This window comes from Nyctereutes procyonoides, unplaced genomic scaffold, assembly GCF_905146905.1.
Source record: "Nyctereutes procyonoides isolate TBG_1078 unplaced genomic scaffold, NYPRO_anot_genome, whole genome shotgun sequence".
Lineage (NCBI taxonomy): Eukaryota > Metazoa > Chordata > Mammalia > Carnivora > Canidae > Nyctereutes > Nyctereutes procyonoides.
Genome location: NW_026575044.1, coordinates 52,597,500 through 52,624,202, shown reverse-complemented (window position 1 = coordinate 52,624,202; position 26,703 = coordinate 52,597,500). Strand labels below are relative to the sequence as shown.

Below are 26,703 nucleotides of genomic sequence, written 5' to 3'. Positions count from 1 at the left end.
CTGCTTTCTTCCTCACACTCACTGTCCTCCTCCTCCTCTCTATTTTTCCTCCCATTTACTGCTACCTAAAACAGCAAACATTTTACTTATTAATCTGATTGTCTATCTCCCCCCCCCCCCAGAAAATAAGCTATATGAAGACAGGCATTTTTTATCTGTTTTGTCCATTGCTACATGTAGCTACCGTCTACTGTGGCCCTTCTAACAAGTCCCCATTTCCTCTTCAGAGCAGATAAAGTGAGCATTTCATGGATCTTCTCATCACATTTACTGAGTACTGAGCACGAGGCACTGAACTAGGCATCAAGGGGATGCAGATAAGCAAGATGTGACCCCTCTTCTTAAAAAGTTACAGTTGAGTGAGAGAGAAAACATTTGAGCGACTACATACAGGATGAAAAAGGACAGAAGTCCCACCAAGTGTGTCTGTCAAACCCTGTAGGTATTTAGAAGAAGGAGGCATATGTAGGGTGAGAAGTAAAAGGAAAGGTTTCAATAGTGGTTCTCAAACTCAGCCAGGACTCTGGGTGCTTAGAGTTTGGACAAGCAAAAAGCAAAGGGGCAAGGGACTGATATACTGCAAAGAGAGGGCCGCGCAAGCAAATCCAAACTCCAAACGTACAGGAGGAAGGAAAAGGCATGGGCATCATGCTGACTGGCTGGGGCACGGGATGGAGAAAGGGGAGCACAGAGAGCCAAGGTGGGAACGGCAGCGGGGGCTAGACATCCAGGTCTGGTGCTCCAGTCCAAGGACTGCAGACTGTACGTGGTAGCAACAGGGGCCTGATCTCGAGGGAAGGGGGATATTACCAGAGCTCTGCTCTATGAAAATTCTTCACGGAATTTTAGGAGATGGAAGTCTAGATTCTAAGGAATTGTAAGAAGTCTTTGGGATCAACCTCTGTAACTTTTTAAAATGGGAATCCTTTCAACCTGTTTCCCTCTGTTATAGATTTGAGTCCCCCTGCCATCGGGTACTCCTCTTACACTTACCATCCAGACTTTGGGGTGAATATTTTGTGGTCTCACAAAGCCTAGTATGGACTGCTGAGAGACTTAGGTCCTCAGAAAACATTCCCTTAGGTTGAACTAATACTTGTCCTGGTTCAACTTCTCCCCCTGTCCTCTGGCTTAGAGCTTAGTAACTGCTTAGTTCTTCTTTTACAGAATAGTCTTTAAAGTAGCTGAACACAGAAACAGCTTAGTTCCTCTTTTACAGAAGAGTCCTTAAAGTAGTTGAACACAGTTTTTCTATTTTCCCAAAGTCCTCTCTTCTCTAGGTAATATACCCTCTATTCCTCAGCATCCGTGATTTCTAGGTTCTTTAGAGTAACTTCAGCTGCCTCTACACACAGCCTGCTTTACTAATGTGATGCTCAGTCACACGGCTCCTAGCTCACAGTGCCCTTCTGAACACCTATTTCAGGGCTGTTAAGTATCCCTACTTTGTCAGTCCCTGCATGGAATCTTCCCTCCTTCCTTCTTCAAGTGAAACCCAGCTCTCTTGGGACTCTGAGTCCCTTGGAGCCTTTGGAGTTAGACACTGCTCATTCTTTCACATTCCAGAACTCAGGGTCTGGAGGTGGGGTTGGTACTTTGCTTTCATTACTGTTTTTTGGCTATTACTCCTCTATCCTTTTTTTAAAAAAATATTTTATTTATTTATTCGTAAGAGACACAGGGAGAGGCAGGCATTCTGAAAATAACACTGTCTTTTCCTATCTGTGTGTCTGCCTGCAGAGGAAGAAGCAGGCTCCTTGCAGGGAGCCCAATGCGGGTTTGATCCCAGGATCCTGGGGTCATGCCCTGAGCCAAAGACAGATGCCTAACCGCTGAGCCACCCAGGTGCCCCCAATCCTCTACCCTAAAACAGAAAGCTCAGCTCACATGAGGCTGGTACCAGCTTCCTCTGGTCTATATAGCTTATGCCTACTGCCATCTAGACTACAGTCCCGCAGATGCCAGCACCTGGCTCACAGTTTTTCTCTCCACCCTGTGGCTTACTGTCCTAAGGGACTATACAAGAAGCCTATGTGAATGACCCGTCCTTGGTTACCCGTTCAGTAGCTGGCTCAACCACACTGACTTCCATCCACAGGCACAGCACTTTTGTCCCTCACTCATGGCCAAAGTCAGACCAGGTCATCACGGAGATGTACTGCTATTTGGCCCCATCTCTGTTACTTCCACTTCACCCAGTCTCTGATTATATTCAAATCTCCTTCCTGATGCCCGTGACCTTTCCTTCCAGCCTCCTGATAGCTCCACTTGTTTCTTGACTTAGCTCAGACACCAAGACCCACCAGGTTCCATGAGCAGCCAGTCCAATCTTCACGGATTTCTCTACTGGTTCCCATGGTGTAGTTCAAGTAAACTGGAAAAAGTGTGCATGCATGTGCACACATGCCCTTGAACCAAAAACACCCATTGAAGTCTTTATGTAGGAGGGGAAACGATATGAATTCCTTACATTTAGACTCTTGTCAGGAAGCGAGTCCAGCCCCAGCTGGAGGGTCTGGTGAGCGGCAGTCAGCGTTCACGTTACCGCCACACGGTGGTGCCATTTCAGCTGCTAAATACCAACCCCACTGCTGTTTGCTTTCAGTGGAGTTCTCTAAGTGGTCACCATGACTCACGTGCTATTATTTTACAAATTCTGTTTTTATAACTGAAAATATTTTCACGTCCTACCACAATCTTTCTCGAGCATTCATAAGCAGCGGTGTTCTGTGATAGTGCTGAAAACATGGCCCTTAAAACAGTAACTCTGGGACACAAGTTCGTTGTGATCAAAGGTGATGATGGAGAAGGCCACGCGTCCACTAGGATGCCCTGTGTTTTTCATTTAGGAACGAGCACTCTCAAAATATTAGAGGTGGTGAAGGCAAACATTAATAAGAAGCATTAAAGTGCAAATATGCTACAGTGCTGTACATTCTTGTGTCCCCACGAAACATTCCCTTTGCACTCTTTCTTATGAGGAAATTAGTCTCGGAGTAGGAGTTTTACATCATGAGATCACTTTGGAAACACACCGACTTGCAAATGGCAGCGCCTACTGTAGATACAATAGCCCCCCCACCTATGCAAGAAATGCTTCCCTCTCCAGAGCCACCCGTAGGCCGGTGGAGAAGGGTGAGGGTGTTCAGAGCCTGGGCTCTGGAGCCACACTGCCTGAGCATGAATCGCCCAGTGCCACAGTCTTCTAGCTGTGTGGTTTTGGGTTAGTCATTAACCTTTCTCTGCCTCAGTTCCTTCATCTGAAAAGTTAGAGCAAAACGCTACCTGCCTCGAAGGGTTGTGAGGACAGAATGAGTGAACAACGGAAGAGCTCCACAGAGTGCCAAGTAATCACTACGTGTGGGCCAGTGTTATAGTCAGCACCACCACCAGTGCCTTCCCATCAACCCTTGGTCTTCGAAGACAGAATTATTTCATTGGATCAAACAAAAAAGGTGCTTCTTTATTCACTGTGTAGGAGTTACTCATAGCATATGCCATGCTCTGAAGGTGTTTAGTTCTCCTCTGAGACACCCTCTGCATCGCTGAGTACCCGTATGGAGGGAGAGGCAGTGTTTACAGGGCCTTTTCTAGCACGAGTACTGGTAGGTACAGTGACTCTGAGCAGGGCCTGCTCAGACACGAACACGGAGCCCACTTGATGCACAAGGACAGCTTCCTTCACAGGTCTTACCTTCAGCCGGTCTTTGGGCAGTGCCACAGCCCCCTGCTTAATGATTTCCAGGACCCGTTCCACTGACAGCTCAGCTCCAGCCTGCAGCAATCGGGAACTGAAGAAGGTGATTACCTGCAATGCAAAGTGTTCTTCTGTAAACAAGTGTGTTTTTAGGAGGTGCCTTGCTCACATAGTGGTCCCCATCTCAGGGTAACCCCCGCCCCCCCATTCCAGGGTGACCCCTGTCCCAGGGTGACCCGGCTCTACTCTGTGACCTCTCCTCCACGGGGTCCTCTCTGAAGGGGTCTGATGAGTGCGTTGCAGCCAGCCTCTGGACTGCTCCGGGCTGACGACTCACACCACACCCACACCCACACCATGGCTCTGGCGAGCCCTCTGACTTCTGCTCTTCCAGTGTGTGGCTGCACCTCGAATTTATTTAGATTCTGGTTAGATGGCAGCATCCATCGGAAGGTGGGGAAGAGAAAGCTAAAGCTTAAACCTGTCAATTCTGAGGCTTACTAGTAATTCTTAAAAAAAAAAAAGGCTTAATGAGAAAGGAATCTGAAACTAATGGCTAAAATGATGTTTGGGGGATCGCTTATTAATTTAATTTATTCACCACACTCTTATCCCTCAGCAACAGGGGTAATGAGCAGCAAGCTAGAACTTCTTTTGTTTCGTGTCCCAGCACAGCCTGAACTATGTAGCAAGCTAATAATAACACAGGAGCATTCTGAAAATAACACTGTCCTTTCCTATTTGTCACTCAAAACTAAAAGAATGTCATTATTTTTTGACGAAATCATTTTAAGATCATGATGTTAATAAATCAAGAAGACTATACGTCTTTTTTTAATTCAAGAGAGTAACACTTGAGTATTTACAGTCAGACATGCAGAAATATAAAAATGTTTTGTTAAAAAAGTATTTAGATTTATAGGTTTTCTATTTTATATGTAAAAGACAGAAACTAGTTTTAAAAGATTACCTGTCAACACAAAACAGTTTTTTATACTCATTAAAGTATGATCATTAAAATTAATCTGGATGGTTGGCTATATGTCTTGTTGATCCCCCAGGCGTCACATTATCCACAGCAAACACAGTACTGGTCACAGTAAGAACGCAGTTTACCATAGTAAATCCAGATCCATAATGCAAACATGCTGATCAGTTTTGTGCATCCAGCTCTGGTGAGAGGAGCCTGGTTCCACCCTGTAATGTAGCACCTGTTCTAGGATGAGGGCGGCATCGGCTCTGCCATTTCCTTTCTGTCATGTGTACTTGTATTGTTGTATTGCCTCTGATCCATGTTGTTTTGCTGGAACCATACCACTCCTCCATTTTAGAGGGTTTACTTATTTATATCCAGATACTACAACCATGAATAATATACGCTGCAAGGACCATAAGTGAATGAAAGGTGAGAGTGCCAGCCAAGCCTCCCAAGATGACAACTCCCCTGTCCTCCTCGGCATAACTGGAGTACCGCAGCTGACACAGCTAAAGCCTGGCAGGTTGTCCCTGCCAATACTAAGAATTAGGAAAACTCAATCTGCTTCTTTTTAGATGAAGAAAGAAAAGCTCTGCTACTATCTTCTCATGCTTCCACGGACTGTGGGTGCAACCTCTGGGGTACATGTATCCATACATTTTGGAGACTGCTGATGGAGATAACAAAATGCCTATAATCAAAGCTAAGTAGCCTGTATGGTGTTCAAATACGGATACTGCAAACCAATGCAAAAGAGTACTAACTGACTTGTCACCTCATTAAAGAAGGAAGTAAGGCAATGGTAATCTACTTTGGGTCACTCTGTAGTTACACAGACTTGCCTCTAGGCCTCAAGGCACTTGCAGTCCCACTGGGAGAGCTGTGGAGGAGCCAGGACGTGGTTTCTAAGTAAGTTCCTTTTTTCGAACTGGCTCTTATTTTGTAGGTCTTAAGCTGATACTCTGTTCTTACGTTCGAATGCAGACTACTGTAAAAAATGATAAAACTACCACTTCCAGAAAAGAAGTATAATTTATGTATCACAAACGAAGGGAATGGATACGTACTGCATGTTTACGATGGATCAAGTGCTCTATTATTAATTAATTCTCACCACAATCCAATGAGCTGATAAAAGCTCTGTCCTACAGATGATTCTACAGGATCACGGAGAGAGAAATCTGAGCCAAGTCAGCCAGGTAACTGTCCAGAGTAGGATTGGTACTTGGATGCTACTTGCTACTTCACCATGTTGTCTCCACTAATTCCTGGGTAACAAAAGGCTTAGTTTTCCTAATGGAAAGTATCTGAGGCAAAAGGTCTAAGTTGTGTAGCCTCAAATTTCATTTGGAGTCAGGCTGCAACACTAGCAAAGAATGTGAAGCCATTTATTCAGATACTACTTGTATTTCCCACCACCTGGTTAGAATTTTACAGACAGCAGTATATTTCGTGATGATGATTTTAACAGTTAGGTGGCTTTTATCCACTTTCATAGCAACCATTAAAATGGTTAAGACTAATGAACTTTTCCCCTCTGAAAGTGTTTACAGAAGACACAGTCAATAATAGAAAAAAAAATCAGAGTGAAACCTTTAGTGAAATGGGAGTGAATGATATGTTAGTGCAATTCGAAAGCAACCTTTCAGAGGAAGGTTCTTCTCCGTGGGTGTTGCACAGCTTCCCTCCACCCACCATATTTGGCCACAATTCCTAAAATCTAAATACAGCACATTACCTTCAATTATGCTATTAGTTGTGAACAGTAATTATCCAAGGGCATGTTCTGATTAATCAGCTGCACCCTTTGAGTAATGTCAAAATCACATTTAACCACTTATTATGAAACCAGTAAGTGATCACTAGAACACAGATTTTTAGAAATGAGAAGCTTAAAAAAAAAAAAAAAAAGAAAAAGAAATGAGAAACCCTTGTGGGGTAGATGAGGGTAGGTATTAGGCATTCTTGCTTGCTAAATGGTCACTCTTCCAAGAAGTTAGAGAGCTAAGTCTTTCTTTTCTTTTTAAAAAGGCAATAAACATGTTTTGAAAAGTAAAATACACATGTATTTTCTCACTGATCCTTGGTTTTTCCTCAAGTTTTTGTGTCTTAATCAATATATATGTTAACAACCTGTTCAGTGGGAGAGATCTCCAGAGGACTTAAAAAGAAGACAGATATTTTCAAGACAGATACAATGTAATTGGAGGACAAGAAGCAGATGAAACATGCACAATTAAACAGATTAGACATCATGGTAGTGAAGACTGTGAGGTGCTCAAAGTCAGAAGGTGTAGTCTGGGTCCTCCCTCTGATACTTACTAGCTACCTGACTTGAAGGACTCAGGCTCTTCCACATGCAGCATCATGTGGTGGCTTAGAGCACCTGCCAGGTGTCAGATGCTTGGGTTTAATTGCCAGCTCTGCTTAAAAATGTAGACAGGTTATTTAACTTCTCTATGCCTATTTCCTGATCTATAAATGAGGAAAGATAGAGTGCCTGCCTCATGGGGGTGCTGTTAGAATTAAAGAAGTCAACACCTTCACAGTGCAAAGAGGAATGCCTGCCTCATGGTAAGTGCTCATGAAATGTTAGCTTCTGGCACTACTATTAGGTATATCTCTGTATTTTCATTTATAAAATGAAAAAGTTGCCCTACCTACCACATAGGAAACAATGATAATATGTGTGAATCTTAAGGATAAATCAAACCAGAGAGGAGTTTCAAGCATGATCTACAGAAAATAAATTCCAGGAAAGCCTGTTGGTTAAAACCAACATGATCATTAGCAGTTTAATACATTACTGAGGGTCAATTTAAAACTCTTCTATTGGGATCCCTGGGTGGATCAGCAGTTGAGCAGCTGCCTTCGGCCCAGGGCGTGATCCCAGAGTCCCGGGATCAAGTCCTGTATCGGGCTCCCTGCATGGAGCCTGCTTCTCCCTCTGCCTGTGTCTCTGCCTCTCTCTCTCTCTGTAGCTCATGAATAAAATATGAAAAAAAAAACCTCTTCTATTTTTTTAATTTGATGAATGTATATATAACCTTCCTCTTCCAAAAAATTTTGTATTTTATTATTCCCAGAAAATTTAAACAGTACAATATTGAAGTTTTCATAGTTTGCAAAGTTTCTATTTATTTATTATTTATTCATTTATTCATTCATTCATTCATTCATTCATTCATTCATTCATTCATGATAGACCTAGAGAGAGAGAGAGGCAGAGACACAGGCAGAGGGAGAAGCAGGCTCCATGCTGGGAGCCCAACGCGGGACTCGATCCCCGGTCTCCAGGATCGCGCCCTGGGCCAAAGGTAGGCGCTAAACAGCTGAGCCACCCAGGGATCCCCCGCAAAGTTTCCTTTTATTATGAAAGAATTGTGAATTTGACAAATGTTTTTTCTGTGTGTATTGAGATGATCGTATGGTTTTTATTCTTCAGTCTTTTAATGCTGTGAATTACAATAGCCTTGAATTACTAATATACATGATAACTGAGCATGCTGCATTATTCTTTCGGTTCTTTGCTAGATTTGATTTGCTAATATTTTGTTGAAGAGGGCCCGGGTGGCTCAGTGGTTTAGCGCCGCCTTCAGCCCAGGGTGCGATCCTGGAGATCTAGGATCGAGTCCCATGTTGGGCTCCCTGCATGGAGCCTGCTTCTCCCTCTGCCTGTGTCTCTGCCTCTCTCTCTCTCTGTTGTCTCTCATGAATAAATAAAATAAAATCTTTAATTTTTTTTTTTGTTGTTGAAGATTTTTTGTGACTGTGTCTATGAGTGATAGTGACTTGTAATTTCTTGTAAGGTCTTTGTGTAGTAGTGGCATTAGGGTAATAATGTTCTCATAAAATGAGTTGGGAAGTATGCTCCCTTCTTATATTATCTGAAGGAATTTGTATTGAAACACTAATATTTCTTTCTTAAAAATTTGGTAGAATTTGAGGGTGAAGATATTCAGGCCTGAAGTTTTCCTTGTTGGAAAATCTTCAACTAATTCAGTAACTCTTAAAGATACAGAACTATTCAGATTATGTATTTCTTCATGAGTAAACTCTAAAAGTCTGTGCCTTTCAAGGAATCTGTCCATTTCATCGAAGTCATTAAATTATTGTCAGAAACTTAATTCATAAGATTAATTATTATGCTTTCAATGTTCCTGTTATCATTCCTGATACTGGTAATCTGTGTTTTCTTCCTTCTTCTTGGATTCGTTTGGCTACAGATTTATCAGTTTTATAGTATTGAGTTTTATTGCCTACCCCCCACCCCACCCCCCAATAACCAGCTTTTGGTACCACTGATTTTCTTTTCTTTCTTTTTTCAATTTCATTGATTTTTTTGTTCTTATTTTTATTATTTCCTATCGTTTTCTTGCTTTGGGTTTAACTTACTCTTTCTAGGTTGTTCTTCTTCTTCTTTTTTTTTAAAGATTTTATTTATTTATTCACAAGGGACACACAGAGAGAGGCAGAGACATAGGCAGAGGGAGAAGCAGGCTCCATGCAGGGAGCCTGATGTGGGACTCAATCCCAGGACTCCAGGATCACGCCCTGGGCCAAAGGCAGGTGCTAAACCGCTGAGCCACCCAGGGATCTCTTTCTAGGTTCTTAATGTACAATCTTATTTAAGACCTTTCTCTGTTTTCTAGTAGAAGCATTTAACACTATAAATTTCTCTTTAGCTATGGCTCACAAATTTTGATATACCGCACTTTCATTTTTGCTAACTTTAAAATACGTTCTCTTTACCTTTGGCCACCTCTCTCTGATGCATAGGAGTACTGTTTACTTTCTAAATATTTGGGGGTATTTTCCAGATAGGCTTCCTATTGATTTCTAGTTTAGTTTCATTGTGGTCAAAGGACATACTCTATGATGATTTTAAGATTTTTAAATTTGTTGAGGTTTGTTTTATGGTCCTATATATGGTCTGTCTCATGTGCACTGATGATGATGAGTACAATGTTTTATAAATGTCAATTAAATCAAGTTGGTGGTATTGTTTGGGTCTTCTGTATTGTTACTAATTTTTCTATTTATTGTATCAGTTACTGAAAAAGAAATGTTGACTTCTCCAATTATAATTATGGATTTGCAATTTCTCCTTACAATTCTATCAGTTTTCGCTTTCTATATTTTGAAAGCTCTGTTGTTAGGTGCATCCACATCTGAGACTGTTAGGTCTCCTTCTAAATTGACCCCTTTATCATTACATGGTATCCCTCTTCATCTCTGGTAATGCTTCTTTTAATGAAGTCTACTTTGCTGATAATATAGGCATTACAGCTTTCTTTTAATTAGTGCTTGCATGATAAAACTTCCTTTAGCCTTTTACTTTTAACCTATCTAGTTCTATTTACAGTGAGTTTCTTACAGATAGTACATAGGGTTTTACCTCTTATCCAACCTGAAAATCTCTTTCAATTGAGGCATTAGTGTGACTGTTGACATGACTGGATTTGAATCTCCCACACTGCTTGTCATTTTCTCTTTGTTCTACTATTATTTAGTATGTTTTCCCCACCTGCCTCTGGATTAAATATAATTTATAATTCTATTTTTTTAAAGATTTTATTTATTCATGACAGACACACACACACACAGAGGGGGGCGGGGGCAGAGACACAGGGAGAGGGAGAAGCAGGCTCCATGCAGGGAGCCCGACATGGGACTCGATCCCGGGTCTCCAGGATCACACACCGTGGGGTGAAGGTGGCGCTAAAACGCTGGGCCATCGGGGCTGCCCCATATAATTCTATTTTATCTCCATCTTTGGCTTACCAGTTATCTATCTATCTTTCTTTATTTTGTGGTTGGCCTAGAGTTTATAATATTATCAGTCTACCTTCAAATGTTATACCATTACACATTGTCAAGAATTGAAGAGTTTAGCCCTACTTGCAAGTTAACTGTTTTGTGGATCCTGGAAGGATATGGAGATTTCTGGGTCAGTGATAAAGAACAGTTGTTAGTCAAGCAACAGCAGCAATCAGAGCATTAGCATTTTTTATGGGTTCCCCCAGTCCCACATTGCACAAAGGTGGTGTGATGAGGGCCGGATGACTCCCATACATGTAGTAGGTTATATTATAGGAAGAGAACTCTGAGCTTAGGGAACCTATATCTTTTATATTGGTCAGTAAACAGGTTTACCTTTCACTCCTGAGTGAGACACAGACATGCCTCCATCTCAGCCCTTTATTCCTTTGCCTGGAACACTCTGACCCCAGATAGCTGCATGGCTCACTCTTGATCTCCTTCAAGTCTTAGCTCAGAGGCACCCTCTCATACAGGCTTTCTCGGACTGAGCTCTTTGGACTTGCAATTTCCCATCCTATTCCAACCAGAATTCATCATTCCTCCTCTTCTTTTTTTGGCTTTAAGAAATTAAGTAGATATTAATGTTATTTGCTGAGATAAGGAGGGCTGCAGAAGAAAGTTGATTCATTTTGTGTTTGATTTTTTGAAGAAAACAAAGAATTCTCATTTAACCTTCTTCAACATTTGTGGGATTGTCAGGCAGGCAACCGAATGCACTAGTGTGGAGCTCAGTAAGGATGGTTGGGTTTGGAAGCACACAAAATCTAACATGAATTTTACACTGTCCAGAGATAAAAGTAGTTGTTGCCTTTAACACACTACACAACCGATATTGTTCATTGCTTCTGTTCTTTACTTATATTTAGCCATGAAATTTCTTTCACATCTTTTCTCATTTGGTGTTGTTAATTCTATTGTCCTGCTACTTGATTCCGCCATATCATATCACCTATGGGTTAGATGGAGGGCTATGTAACCGTGGCTACTGGAAACTTGGTCATTTGGAAAACATGTCAAACTTCTGCAGAAGTTAAGAGTACTCCAAGGTTAGTCCCTTCTGTCTCAGATATTCAACACTGCTGAATGTCTTATGAAAAATATCAACTCTGAACTCCCTGTCAGCTAAAAATAACAGTAATTCATAGTCTCCTTTATCCAGTACTTTTCAAGGTTAACTCCATGAAAAAAGATACAGCAAAATCTTGAGCCAAATTTCAGGGGCAGCTAGGGCCAGGAAGGGGAAGGCAAAGTGCTAAAAGAAGCAAAAAGTAGAGACGTTATTTATATCTCTATCATGGCATTCTTTTCAAAATCTGTAAAAGACTTTAAAATGCTTTTTGAATGAACTTCCATTGTGCCCTACACTATTTTGGATGGCAGTATTCAATAAAAAGTTGTTGGAAAACCTGCTTATTTGAAATCTTACTTTAGGTTTATCCAAGTGAATGCTGAAAGCATGGAGTTTCTAATGAGAAGATCTGGGTTCAAAGCCTGGCTGAATTGACTTACTGGATAAGTGACCTTGGGCCAACCATTTTTCCTCACAAGCCCTGCTTTGCCCCCCTCACAGGGATGGTTAAGGGTCAAATGAGACACTGTATATGCAAATTATCCAGAGTCATGACCTATGCCAATATGTCATCATTATTTAAGACAATGATTCTCAGGTGGGGATTTGTGTGAAAATCACCTGAGAAACCATCTATCAACATCTTGGCTTTCTTATTTGTAAAATGGTGTAGTCATACCTAGATTACTGGTTTAAGAAGAATTTGAAAAAAGAAGAAGAGGTAATGTTTATGAAAGTACTCAGTCTCACTCCTAGCACTTAGCCGGTGCCCAACAACATTTAGGCACTTATTTATCTTGTTTTAAGACGCATGTAACAGCATATGGCCAAATATTTACCACAGGATGTCCTCTCCGTTGAACACAGGTAATTGTAAGTGGCCCCTTCTTCTGTCAACCACAGGCAAGTAAGCACTGGACGTAAGTCCAATTAACACCTTGCTTCCAGTTCCATGTGGTCACATACTGTGTGATATACAGTGGGGTCCCTTCTGTTTCCTCATGTACCCTGCTCTTTACTTCTTTCAAAGGAGAGTAAGTTTTGAATGGGGCAGTTTAAACCCTTTTTTTTTTTTAATCTATGATAGGCACACAGTGAGAGAGAGAGAGGCAGAGACACAGGCAGAGGGAGAAGCAGGCTCCATACACCGGGAGCCTGACGTGGGATTCGATCCCGGGTCTCCAGGATCGCGCCCTGGGCCAAAGGCAGGCGCTAAACCACTGCGCCACCCAGGGATCCCAGTTTAAACCCTTTTCAAGGTACTTGTGTCTTTTCAGAAACTAATGTGGTCTCTCTGAGATATTTTGAAGGATGTCAACTGTCAACCACCTTGTTACTAAGAAGGATCCTCAGTTCTACCACTGGTGGAATGAAGCCTGATTTGGCATCAGTAGAAGTGATCCTCAGGGAGAAAGTAAATGGTAAAATCTCCAGGTTTGTGGGAATGGCTAGATGTTTTCAGGCAGTGAGTGAGAAACCATGGGAACATTTAGTGAAGGGGTCCAGTAGTTAGGCATGATGATTATAAACATGGGCATGGGCTTTATCATCAAACTGCCTGTTCTGAGTCCTGGCTCTATAGGACTTTCTGGATGTGTGACTGTAAAAATCTTTCTAAGCTGGTTTCTTTATCTATAAATTGAAAATTAAAATGAAATATACCTCACTCATACCCTTTCCCCAGAAAGCTACTACACAGTACACACTCCTGCCAACATGAAGCAGTAAACCAAGAAAGAGGAAGGAAGACACAGGAACCAAGGTCAACCAAAGGGGCCAGATGAAGGAAATTCCTAAGATGTTGCAGGAGAACCTGAGCACACCGCTGGAGCAGAAAGCAGGAAGCAAGTCTCCAAGAAAAGAATGGAAATGAAAATTTTATTGACTCTGCTTGAGCACTTTGAGAAGAGTTTTAGAGTTATGTCTGGAGGTCTCTAGCTGTGTTAGTGACTGGATGTCTGTAACACATAATCAAGAAATGCCTAGAATCTAGAACATATCAAGTATCTGCACAAAGATAAACAACAGAAAAACTGGCAAAGGACTTGAATAGAAACTCACAAAAGAGGAAATCCAACTGTGTGTGTGTGTGTGTGTGTGTGGATTCTCATATTCAATGGTAATCAAGAAATTGCAAATTAAAACCATAATGAGGTGGCATCACAAAACTGACAAAACTAAGTGTTCATGGGAAGTAACAGAACCTCTCACACACCACTGGTCAGAGAGTTAAATGGGAGCACCCCATGGAAAACAGTTTGGCATAATACACATTACCCAGCAATTCCTCTTCTGGGTGTCCATCTCAGAAAAAGGTACATACATATGCTTACTAGGACTGAAATCACAGATTTATATACTTATGTGTGAATTTAATTACTGAATGTCTTCCTGAATGTAAGTAACACAAGGACAGGGATGTTGGCTCTTCAGTTTACTCTTGTGCCTGGTACTGTGAATCAGATTAGTTACTCAAGAAATGATTGTGGAATCATGAAAGCACTAATTTGAAAAGTCATATGCATCTCTATGTTTACTGTAGCATTGTAAATACAATAGCTAAACTATGGATGCGACCTAAGTGTTCACTGATAGACGAATGGATAAAGAAGATGTGGTGCATAAACGCAATGGAATATTATTTAGCCATAAACAGGAATGAAATCTTACTGCTTATAACAATATAGATGGATCTAGACGGCATAATGCTAACGAAATAAGTCAGAGAAAGACAAAAACCATATGATTTTCACTCAGATGTGGAATTCAAGAAACACACAAGCAAAGAAAAAAAGAGACAAACCAAAAAACAGACTCTTAACTATAGAGAACAGATGGTTCCTAGAGGAGAGACGGGCGGGGGATGGGTGAACTAGCAAAGGAGATTAAGAGGACACTCACCCTGAGGAGAGCCGAGTAATGTCCAGAATTGCTGAATCACTATATATTGTACAGCTCAAACTAATACAAAACTGTACACCAGTTATACTGCAATTAAAATTAAAAAAAATAAATGGGGAAAAAAGAGAAATATTCTACTTACAGTTTCCTCAGAACTGTTTTCATACAATATCTTTAGCATTTAATGAGATGATCCTATTATACATGGATGACTTTTTTCCTATTCATTTGCTCTACTACAATGAGTAAGTTACCAGTAGGAAATGTCAGTTGCTTTCCAGGGTTGAATGCTACCTGTTCATGGCATTTGGTTTGCTTGATAAATTGTTGAATATAGGGGGCACCTGGGTGGCTCAGCAGTTGAGCATCTGCCTTCAGCCCTGGTCATGACCCTGGGGTCCTGGGATCGCATCCCACATCAGGTTCCCTGCATGGAGCCTGTTTCTCCCTCTGCCTGTGTCTCTGCCTCTCTCTCTCTCTATTGTCTCTAGTGAATAAATAAAAATCTTAAAAAAAATTGTTGAATATATTTGTTGCTATTTTCTTCAAGCTTTTCCCTAGTATGTTAATTAAAGAGATTAGTCTGTGAGGAAAAAAGAAGAAATAGTTGTGTAATCAAACTGAATTGGAAAACATTAATACAGCCATAGAAAATGGGGCAAAAACACTTTTAGGAAAGACAGAGGGTAAAAGTTTATATACCAGTGAAAACTGTTCTGCCAGATAGGAGGGAAATTAACATAAAAATGATAATGAAAAACCAGTTTTTTTTTTATTAATTTTTATTTTTATTTATGATAGTCACAGAGAGAGAGAGAGGCAGAGACACAGGCAGAGGGAGAAGGAGGCTCCATGCACCGGGAGCCCGACGTGGGATTCGATCCCGGGTCTCCAGGATCGTGCCCTGGGCCAAAGGCAGGCGCCAAACCGCTGCGCCACCCAGGGATCCCGAAAAACCAGTTTTGATATAAAAAGACAAATATTAAAATAATTATAATACTCAAAGCTGCAAGAATGTATGTAGTGAGACAAACCCTCTTGGATTAAATGTGGAAACAGATGATATACAGGTGCATATACTTGCCCAATGTTTCTGGAAAGCAATTTGGCAGCACGTATTGATATCCTCTGACAGTAAAAACTACTATAATTCCATTTCTAAGACTATATACCAAAAATATAACTGAAAAAAGGTGAGACAAGATTTATTTACAAACTCTTCATGAATTATGAAATAACAAAATATGTGAAACATGCAACACGAGCAATAATGGGATAATGGTTAAAATTTTTTTTTTAAGATTTTATTTATTTATTTGAGAGAGAGCAGGAGCAGAGGGAGAGGGAAAAGCAGACTCCTTGCTGAGCAGAACCCCGGGATCATGACCCCAACTGAAGGCAGACACTTAACTGAGCCACCCAGGTGCCCCATGGTTAAATATTCTTTTGGGACATCCACATTACAGGTTATACAGATATTAAAATGTGAGATTTTCAATGAATTGATGATACCACAGAAAAATGCTGATGATCTAAATGCAGAATGCAGAACTGTATAAAGTATGACTTCAATTCTATTAAATATATGTATGTGTGTATAAAATACACACATGGAATACAATAACTATTATGGCAGAATCGACCACAAATATACTTTATGTTCAAAGGGATTCTAACTTTTGTAGTGTTTGTTCAACTTTTGCTGCTTTGATATTATCGCAAAATCTCCATTTACACTTACCAGATCGATATTTTGCATTATATCCTGAAATGAAGGATGAGTTCGAAACTGTTCAAACAGATCTCGTTTGTAAAGCAGTGCGTACACTAAGTTTGGATTGTGGTGAAGAGAATTTGTCAGGCAGGAATTGATGATCTCCAACATCATTCGAATGACTTCTTCGATGACATTCAGGTCTTGTGCCTGATAAAGAAAGAAAAGCCAGATACACAGTGTTTTTCTCCTTAACACAGAATTAATCAGAACAAGAATAACTGCTTTAAAATTATAACATTTAAAAGGTAATACAAACTCTTCCAGATGATTTTTGTCAAGAATCTTTAGAATTAGGTTTATCACTTACTAAAGTATTTGAGTGAAAGTCTTTTGAATTCAGATGGTCACAATTAGGAATCAAACATAATAAATTATAGACTTGTCAACTTGACAGGAAATTTGGGGCTTATTCAGCCCCTCACTTACTAGATCCTTATTGGCACTCCCATCATGGCATTGCCCTAAATCATTAGATTCCCACAGTGTTAAGTGGTGGTTGGGTCTTACCAAGTCCAAGAAAAGTGCCTAATTCAGGAACATGACTTCAATTCTCTATATTGTCATTTCAATCATTCTACTTACAGATAAATAGCCTATTGTTTTGTCTCTTTTCTCAGTCAACAGCCTTTGGGAATCTAAATATGAGACAGTTACAAGACAGTAAAAACAATGAACAAATCTCTTGAAGAAAGAACAGGGAAAGAACAAAAATAGAGGTAAATACAATAGGCTTTCCTTTTCCTCTTGAGTTTTTTAAATTATGTTCCAAAGTTGTAGCAAAAAATCGTAACATTGTCTGATGTGAATGTATATAAGGGAACAGCTAAGACAATTATATTACAAACCAGGGAGGGCCAAGAGACCTAAAGCCAGAAAGGGTTTCTACTTTTCTCTTGAACTGTTAAATGTCAACAATACTAGACTGTGACAAGTCATGTATGTATACTGTTCACAGCAAATCTACACAGAGATCCACACAAAAATACCATGCATACATCAAAATGGAATTCTAAAGAACCATTCCAGTACCTGTAGGAAGGCAGAAAAACAAGACACATATGAAAAAGAGGGAACAAACAGAAAACAGTAAAATGGCAGACTTAAACTCTAATGTATCTATCAATAATTGCATTAGTTGCAAATGGTCTAAATAATTAAAACCAAAGATTGGCAGAGTGGATAAAAAACACAACTATATGCTACCCACAAGAAATTTTAGATAGAACTCACTTCAAATATAGTTAGGTCTAAAACAGAAGGATGGAAGATGATATACCATGTAAATATTAATTGAAAGAAATTAATTTGATATATTAGTGACATGTAAAGTATACCTCAATGGCTATATGGCAGTCAGCCTGGGTGGCTCAGCGGTTTAGCGCCACCTTCAGCCCAGGGCATGACCCTGGAGACCCGGGATCGAGCCCCATATTGGGCTCCCTGCATGGAGCCTGCTTCTCCCTCTGCCTGTGTCTCTGCCCCTCTCTCTCTGTGCCTCTCATGAATAAATAAATAAAATCTTAAAAAAAAAAAAGGCTATATGGCCTACAAAGTAAAAAATAGGTACTATCTGGGGCAGCAAATAAAAAGCTATGGTCATCCCCACACAATATATCTCTGCCTGTACAGTGTATACAAAGTATAATGTCTAGCATTCAACCAAAATGTACAAGACAAAAACAAGTTAAAACAACTCACATTTAAGAGACAAAGCAATTGGCAGTACTAGATCAAGAGATACAAAGATGATAAAAATATCAAACAAGAAATTTAAAGGAACTATGCTTTATAAAATCTATTATGAACCTACATATGTTTGGATTGATGGGGAATTTTAGTGGAGTTGAAAACTATAAGAAACTGACAAATGTACATGCTAGAAGATAAAAAATACATATTATTAGCAGGAAAGAACACATAAATGGGTTCAACAGTGGACTTAACAGAGTCTTGAAGAGGTAATGGCTGAGCAGTAAAATAATGAAAGAATCAAATGATGGTCCAAGAAGCTCAGAGAATATCCCCCAAATCTACCCAAAATAAAACAAAAAAACACACATGTAAGTACATCATCTTAAACTCTGAAAACCAAAGACAAAGAGAAAATCTTGAAGGCAGCCAGAGGATTCTATAACTAACAAAGATATCCTTCAAATGTGAAGGTGAAATAAAGATTTTTTTTTCATAGTAAAATAAGCTGAGATAATGTATGAGACACCTGTACTCTAAGAAATGTTTCTTTAGGCAGAATGAATATAAAACCAGTTTGGGGGTGCCTGGGTGGCTCAGACAGTTTAAGCCTCTGCCTTTGGTTTGGGTCATGATCTTAGGGTCCTGGGATCGAGTTCTGCAGCTGGCAAGGAGTATGCTTCGCCCTCTGCCTTTCCTTCTGTGTTCATAAATAAATAAATAAATAAATAAATAAATAAATAAATAACTTAAAACAAAACAGATTGGACTGTAGATCTACACAAGGAAATAGACATTTTTATTTGTAACCATTCTGAAAGAAAAGTTTTTTATTTTTATTTTTTTAAGATTTAAAAAAAATTTATTTATTCATGAGAGAGAGAGAGAGAGAAAGAGAAAGAATGGCAGAGACACAAGGAGAGGGAGAAGCAGGCTCCATGCAGGGAGCCCAATGTGGGACTCAATCCTGGGACTCCAGGATCATACCCTAGGCTGAAGGCGGCACTAAACTGCTGAGCCACCAGGGCTGCCCAAGAAAACGGATTTCAAAGCAAAACAGTAGCAACAGTATTATTAGTTTATTGCATATGTAAGACGCAACTTTCTAACAGGCATCCAATTTATTTGCTTCCTCATTTCTATGAGCAAGGATGCAATAAGCATGTTGTTAGAGCTGTCCTTCTTTTTCTCTGGGACAGATTCCAGGAGAGGGATTGGTGAAAAAACTGTATTTGTATTGTTAATGGATGTAGCTAGATCGTTGCTTAAAGAGCAATGACAATACACGGATGCTGACAATATAGGAAGCTTCTTGCCCTCATTCTCACCCGCATGTATAATTATTCCGTTTAACATTCACTGTCTGAAAGAGTCATCACTTCTGGATAGTTAGGTCAAAATTTCCCAAAATGAGAAAGGATTCATCAGTTCTTCCAAGTGATTCATATATTCTGAGTGACTCTAGGTTCACAACTGCCATCTTTTTTTTTAAACATTTTTTTAATCACTATGTACTGTTTCTCTTAATTCATGTTGTTTATTTTAGTAAAGTGTATGTTTTACTAATATTGCTATGCCATCTTCATTTTTTTATTTGCCAGGTTATCTATAACTTCCAAGCCTTTAATTTTCAAGCTTTCTGTGTTACTGAAAACACATATAGTTCAAAGCAACTATATAGCCAGGTTTTATGATTTGCAGATCTAATCTGATAAGTTTCCAAATTTTAAGTGAGTTTAATTTACTTACATTTGTTGTTATTGTTGATACCTTTCGATATATTCCTACCATCATGTTTTGTGACATTTATTTATTTATTTATTTATTTGTTTGTTTGTTTTGTGACTTTTAAATCATTACCTATTGCTGTGTAACAAACTGTTCCAAAGCTTAGCTGCTTAGAATAGCAATCATTTGTTTTGCTAATAATTTGGGTGAGGCTTGATGGGGACAGCAGGTCTCTGCTCCATGTGGCTTCACATGGGGATGCTCAACTGGAGGTTAGAGGATCTCCTGGTATGATAGCTCGCATGGCTGGCAAGTTGGTGCTGGCTTGTGATGAAGAAGGGGGGTCGAGCTTGGGGTGGGGACCAGGGTCTTTGATTCTTCTACACAGAATCTCTTCTGGGTGGCAAGAAGTTCTTCATAACATGAAGGCTCCAAGAGATCTAATGATCTATTATTATTAAACTTTTGTTTAATTCCCAAGGAAAATTATCAAGTAACTTGTAATTATAATTTACAAGTTATTTGAATCTTCAAGTTTCTGCTATGATTGAATCAGATTCTGGTGCAGGTACCTACCAAGAATGGCAATAAGCAAATGAAACCCTTTATGTTTCTTTCTTTTCTTTTTTTTTTTTTAAGATTTATTTATTCATGGGAGACAGAGAGAGAGAGAGAGAGAGAGAGAGACAGAGATACAGGCAGAGGGAGAAGCAGGCTCCAAGATGCGGGACTTCAGCCCCATGATCACACCCTGGGCTGAAGGTGGCACTAAACCGCTGGGCCACTGGGGCTGCCCTATGTTTCATTTTTAAAAAGCATTACTGGGTAGTAATCACTACTTGTAAAAAGATGAAAAATTAGCATGAATTTGATTAGTTTCTTTACGATTACAAAATCGTCCAAATCTCAGTATTTAAACACACCTAAATGTTATCTAATCACATCACCATCTGGGTGTCAGAATTTCAAACGGTATATAGAAAGGTTGCTATTTGATTTTTTTCGCATGAAGATTAAATGAGGTAGCATTTATAAAGCCCTTAAAATAGTGCATAACACAGTAAGTACCATGTGTTTTCTTAAAATAACGTATTTGAAAGAAGAAAAATCATTTTAATCTTAGACACTATAAAAAGATAAATGCTTTTCCAAAGTTGATAAATTAATTCAATTACTGTAACTAAAAAGAACTTAGAAATCACATTTCTTAGAGTTAAATATGTGCCCCAGATCCCATTCCCATTACTTTATAAAACTTAATTTTTTTTTTTTATAAAACTAGTCCCTTAAGAGGAGATGTATAGAATAACTGACTTACATTTATGGAATAACTTAAGGTTTTATAAAAAGACATGTTTTAAAAACCAACCATGTTTCCCCTGTATTGTGTCAAAATTAGCTTTTCCAGAGATAAAATCTGATGGCTCACTGGTAGAGAGCAAAATACGTGGAAAATATCACGTCTTTTTCATTCTCTCTCTCTCTCTTTTTTTTTTTAGTACATACAGCTTTCAGTTCAGAAATGGATCCCAGATCACACTTTCTACTCCAACAAAACAAAACAAAAAAACAAAAAAACCCACCCAAAACCAAAGCATACTTATTTTGTTGTAGAAAATTTCAAATGTTAAAACAAAGACCCTTAAAAAATGGTCAATTTTCAGACGTTTCTGATGGTTTTTGTCCCTGTTGGTAATGAACACTGAACAAGTTCTGTACTAAGTTTGATTTCATGTCTAACAGACAAGCTGGCAATTATGAGAGGGTCTTACCCTGTCCACAGTACTCACGGTTGCCTCATTATATAAACTTCCTTTTCCTTATAAGAGAGAATTGATACAGTTAAAAATTTCAAATCATTTATTTTTAGTTTCCTTAAGAGAAGCATATGTATCTTGTTTGTATTAGTTTTGGGGGCATTCCAAGAGAGTTGTCTAAATTTCCTGCATTTTCAGCAGAAAATAAAACCTTCAACAAAATTAATGGGACTTGGCCAAAGTGGGGATGAAGGGGGAGGAAATGGACAGGCAAGCCTCTTTTTAAAGTTAATGTGCAAATGGCCTTCAAAGCCAATCATTTGGTGATAGACTCCTGTTATCTTTATGTTGTTAATTTATTGGCGCATACACTAAAAAGCTTTGAGATCACGTTATTTCTAGCCAGAACTGGATTTGTCTCCAAATGTCCAGCTTCTGATAGCAAGAACTAGCTTTGTATTACCTGCAAAATCGCAGCTGAAGAATTATCCTGTGACCAGAGGAGACAATGTGTAACTCTGATAATGTGGGGGTGGGGAGGGGGGAAGGGCAGAGTTATGGCACCGCTGTTCTTGCATGGGAATGTAAGATGATGTGGTCTTTGTCTTTGTTCTTTGGACAGTATCTGAACATGGCCCACAAGCCTAAACTAGAACCTTGGGAAGTCTATTATTGAAAACATGCTTACTGGTGGCAGGAAGGCTGGAGAAAGGTGGCTGCTAGGGGACACTGGCTAACTTTACATGATTTTCCATACTTGGAAAATAGCCATAGAACTCACAAAAAAGGAATGTTCTGATGGAAATCCAACTCAATTGCAGCTCCCAACAATCACATTATCTTAGCAGGCTGCCCACACTGAGCACAAAGTGGGGTGCAGGGCAGTGCTTCTCCTCCTCCCCCAGCCCTCCCACTGGCAGAGAGTGAGCATACATCCCAGAGCCTTGAGTTTTCTGTTTTGTTTTTTTAAAGATTTAATGTGCTCATTTCCATCTTTCTTCAAAATATACTGGTGTTTTATTATAAAAAGAACTACTCTTTCACATCCTACGAAGAGTAATATCTGAGTAAAACAACTCTCTAGGAAAATGTATCTTTTTTTTCTTATAATGGCTTTGACATTGTCAAAAGAGAGAGGAGAGCTCCCCATTATAGTCTCAGTTCTGCCTGTGTGACCTTTGCTAAGTCACTTCACCTATGTGGAAGTTTTTCATTTGCAAAAACAAGTGCTTATATGGGATTAAAAAAAATCCTTTGCTATTCTTAAGTCTCAACCTCCAATGAAGATTGTAGAAAATACTGAATTTAGAAAGCAAATTTTATTAGAATAATCAAACATGTAATTAATGTAGAAAAAGCTTTAGGATAACCTCAAACTTTAGTAAAATACAGAATTTACTTTAGATTATCCCAGCACCTTGAAGAAAGTCACTGTAACACTCAACAACCTTTGAGAAGAAAAATGTAGAAGGTGAAGTTCGAAAATAATCATTTCTGAAACCAAGGAGCCTACTGATTCTTCTATAATGCCTTAAATTTCAAGGCTTATTATCTTTGATATTGTTAATGCACAAAGGGAAATAATCTCTACACTTGGATGCCGGTTTTTTTTTTTTAAGATTTTATTCATTTATTAATGAGAGACAGAGAGAGAGAGAGGCAGAGACACAGGCAGAGGGAGAAGCAGGCTCCATGCAGGGAGCCCAACGTGGGACTCGATCCCGGGTCTCCAGGATTGCGCCCTGGACTGAAGGCGGTGCTAAACCGCTGAGCCACCCAGGCTGCCCATGGATGCTGGTTTTTTTTTTTTTTTTTTTCATTCCTTCTCTGGAAGAAGAGTCAGTGGTGCTAAGAATCACACCCAGAAGAGCTACAGTTCAGCTTTAAAAAAAAATGAAAAAGGCAAAACAGAGGTAGCTGCAAGCCAGGGGAGAGAAGCTCTGGAATGGATTCTAATCCCAGTTTTGTCATAGACTGGACAAGTCACTGCCTGGGCCTCAGCTCCTTCAAATGTAAAATAAATGGGCTCCCTGGGGTGATGCACAGAAGCATTATAGGTGACCCAGACTGGCTTCTGCTTAGGATATGCAAAGACTGCTTCTCTTACTCTACCAGTGAGAAAAAGCCAGATAATTTAATAAATCATAAGTCTTCTTAGGGCCATCAGAGAATGATTTTGGAAGGCAGTCAAGTAAAATGAATTCTCTAGAGGGACAAGCCCCTCTAAAGAGAGAAGGAAAGGAGCATGAATACTCTCATTTTTGGCAGAGCACAGGGGGAGGACACGGTCTCCACAGAATGGAAAGAAAGAAATCAGATTAAGATTTCAATAAATTCTTTTTTTTTAAGATTTTATTTATTTATTTATTCATGAGAGACAGAGAGAGAGAGGGAGGGAGGCAGAGACATAGGCAGAGGGGGAAGCAGGCTCCATACAGGAAGCCTGATGTGGGACTCGATTCCGGGTCTCCAGGATCACACCCCGGGCTGCAGGCGGCGCTAAACCACTGCGCCACGGAGGCTGCCCAGATTTCAATAATTTTTTTTTAATTTTTTTTATTTATTTATGATAGTCACACAGATTGAGAGAGAGAGAGAGGCAGAGGAGACACAGGCAGAGGGAGAAGCAGGCTCCATGCACCGGGAGCCGGACGTGGGATTCGATCCCGGGTCTCCAGGATGGCGCCCTGGGCCAAAGGCAGGCGCCAAACCGCTGCGCCACCCAGGGATCCCGATTTCAATAAATTCTTAAAGGCTACATGTGGTCTAATGTGTCAGTCTGGAAAGCTGGAGCTCCAGATACAGTGGAATTTGCACTCACTTGAAAGCTCATTCCCACCAGCCTTCACCAGGTGCTCATGAGAAAGACAAGGTGTGGAGAAGGAGATGGGAAAGAGCCCTCTATCTGACCCAGCTTCCCAGACCTTCCCTCTCACGTGAGGCAAAAGCTTTAACCTATTGGGGCAGCAAACTATTGGCCCAGAGCACGAGGAAATTTCCACTGCTTCCAGGGGAGAAGTAGAAACATAATCCATCTGCCGCTGAATGAGAAGCAGGAAACTCACTTTCAGGACACCAACAGACGACTGCCTGTTCCTGCTGGTGGGGGGACTGAGCAAAAAACCCTCTAACATGGGGTTAGAGCAGCAAACCATACTGGGTGCACAATCCTATGCTACCACTGGGGAAGGGGCAGGAACCTCTCACTCAGGGCCAACCACAGACACAGAGCTGCCAAGATGAGAAAAGACAGAGATGCTGAGAAAGCCCTGTGACTATGACCCAGGCACACACAGGGACTCCCCAAGAAAGAGGCTGGACCAGGACAATAGAAATACCCATCTCTAACTCTACTGCAGGGGCTGCTGAAAGCAGAGGTGGGTAAAGCAACACTGAACAGAACCCAGGCCGCACTCTTCACGCATAGCAACAACTACTGGGGAATGTCAAGCTAACACTAAAGACCAAACCCAAACCCAGCTCAGGTCCTAACCAGAATGAGCCAACTTCACATCAGCAGAGGTGTGCCCATTTATAGGCATATTTTTCACTCCAGACTCTACTGTCCTATACATAATGTCTGGCATTTAATAGAAAATTGACACATGGGGATCCCTGAATGGCTCAGTGGTTTGGCGCCTGCCTTCAGCCCAGGGCATGATCCTGGAGTCCCGGGATCGAGTCCCACATCCAGCTCCCTGCATGGGGCCTGCTTCTCCCTCTGCCTGTCTCTGCCTCTCTCTCTCTGTGTCTCTCATGAATAAATAAAGAAAATCTTAAAAAAAAAAAAAAAAGAAGGGGATCCCCGGGTGGCTCAGCGGTTTAGAGTCTGCCTTCAACCCAGGGCATGATCCTGGAGTCCCGGGATCGAGTCCCACATCGGGCTCCCTGCATGGAGCCTCCTTCTCCCTCTCCCTCTGCCTGTGTCTCTGCCTCTCTCTCTCTGTCTCTTGTGAATAAATAAATAAATATAATCTTAAAAAAAAAGAAAATTGAGACACATAAAATAAATCATATGGTCCCTAAATAACAGAGATGTGGTAGGTGCTGGGGACAGAGCAGTAATCCACACATGACCACACCTTCACACAGATTATCATTTAGAGGAGATTCACATTGGGACGTACCGAGTCTATGGAAGCACTTGGGGGTCTTGGGGAAAAAGGGAAAAGGAGGATAGCAGGGTGGTCAGGCACACAAGCTCTGGAGTCAGGCCTGGATCTGAGCCCCAGCTTTAGCATTTATTAGCTATGTGTCCTTTGGCCTCAGGTTTCTCATTTGAAAAATTAGAATATTACCTCTTTTATAGGATATGATTATATAATAATATACTTAAAAAAATCTGCTGTCTTGCTTAGCAGATATTAAATGCTCATTACACGGTAGTTACTTATTATCAATGGGAAGAGACCTGTCCAAGTTGGTGGGGAGGTAAAAGGGTGAATTAAATAAAGTGCATGCACAGAAAGCCTCACAGTGAAGTGGACCATGCTATGGGGAGGAAATCCAGTTTGGCTAGAAGGTCAACGTAAGGGGCTGACAAGAGGTGGAACCAGATCCAACAGTCAGATGAGTGCCAGACTTCCCTTAGCACAAAGAGGACCTGTGGGGCTCCTGCTACTTCAGAAACACCCAGGAAGAGAAGGAAAAAAACCACTGCCAGCTAAAATGTGGCCCTGGAGAAGAGATGGAGGAGAGAAGATGAAACCATTCTGGAGAGGTCCAGGGAGTGCATTCTGAAAGCCTACAAAGGCAGACATTCAGACGGAGGACTTGCTACTCACAGTGCAAAAGTCACAAGATACAAGAAAGAGGGAGCAGAAACTGAACTTGAGGGTGAACCCTGGAACTGCCATCCAAAATTCTGAAAAAGAACAACGGGCTGACATTTTTTAACAGAACAATACGTGGTACAAAACTATACTAGCTAATGTATTTGAAATGGCACCATACACAGAAAGATAAAAAACAGTGGTGGAAGAGCCAGAACCCAGAAACACATCCAAGGGTGTGTGGGAATTCAGTTAATTACACAGATAGGATTTCATACCTGAGGAGACAAATCATTGAGTTATAGCTACTGGGCTGAGTAATAATTAAATAGAGAAAATGCAAAGGCTAGATCTCTAATTAATTCCTTCAACAAAAAGAATTCCAGAAGATTAAAAGGTTAAGAAATAAACTTTAAGGGGTTAGAAAAAATATAGGTAAATATGTTCATCATTTTGACCCAGAGATGGGGTAAGAGCGGCAAGGAGGCTTTTCAATGTTTTAAGAAAGAATCCA

At 40.3% G+C, this 26,703-nt stretch overlaps 1 protein-coding gene across 1 annotated transcript in view; it reads right to left on the bottom strand.

The window, feature by feature from the left end:
- The window catches only part of DYM (dymeclin), a 346,418-nt gene that overhangs the window by 42,779 nt on the left and 276,936 nt on the right, over nt 1–26,703 (bottom strand). Inside the window, exons 15-16 of the mRNA XM_055324208.1 lie at nt 16,208–16,390; nt 3,695–3,808 (exon numbers count right to left, since the gene is read on the bottom strand). Of these exons, the coding sequence (XP_055180183.1) occupies nt 3,695–3,808; nt 16,208–16,390 (297 nt within the window). The remainder of the gene's footprint in view (nt 1–3,694; nt 3,809–16,207; nt 16,391–26,703) is intronic.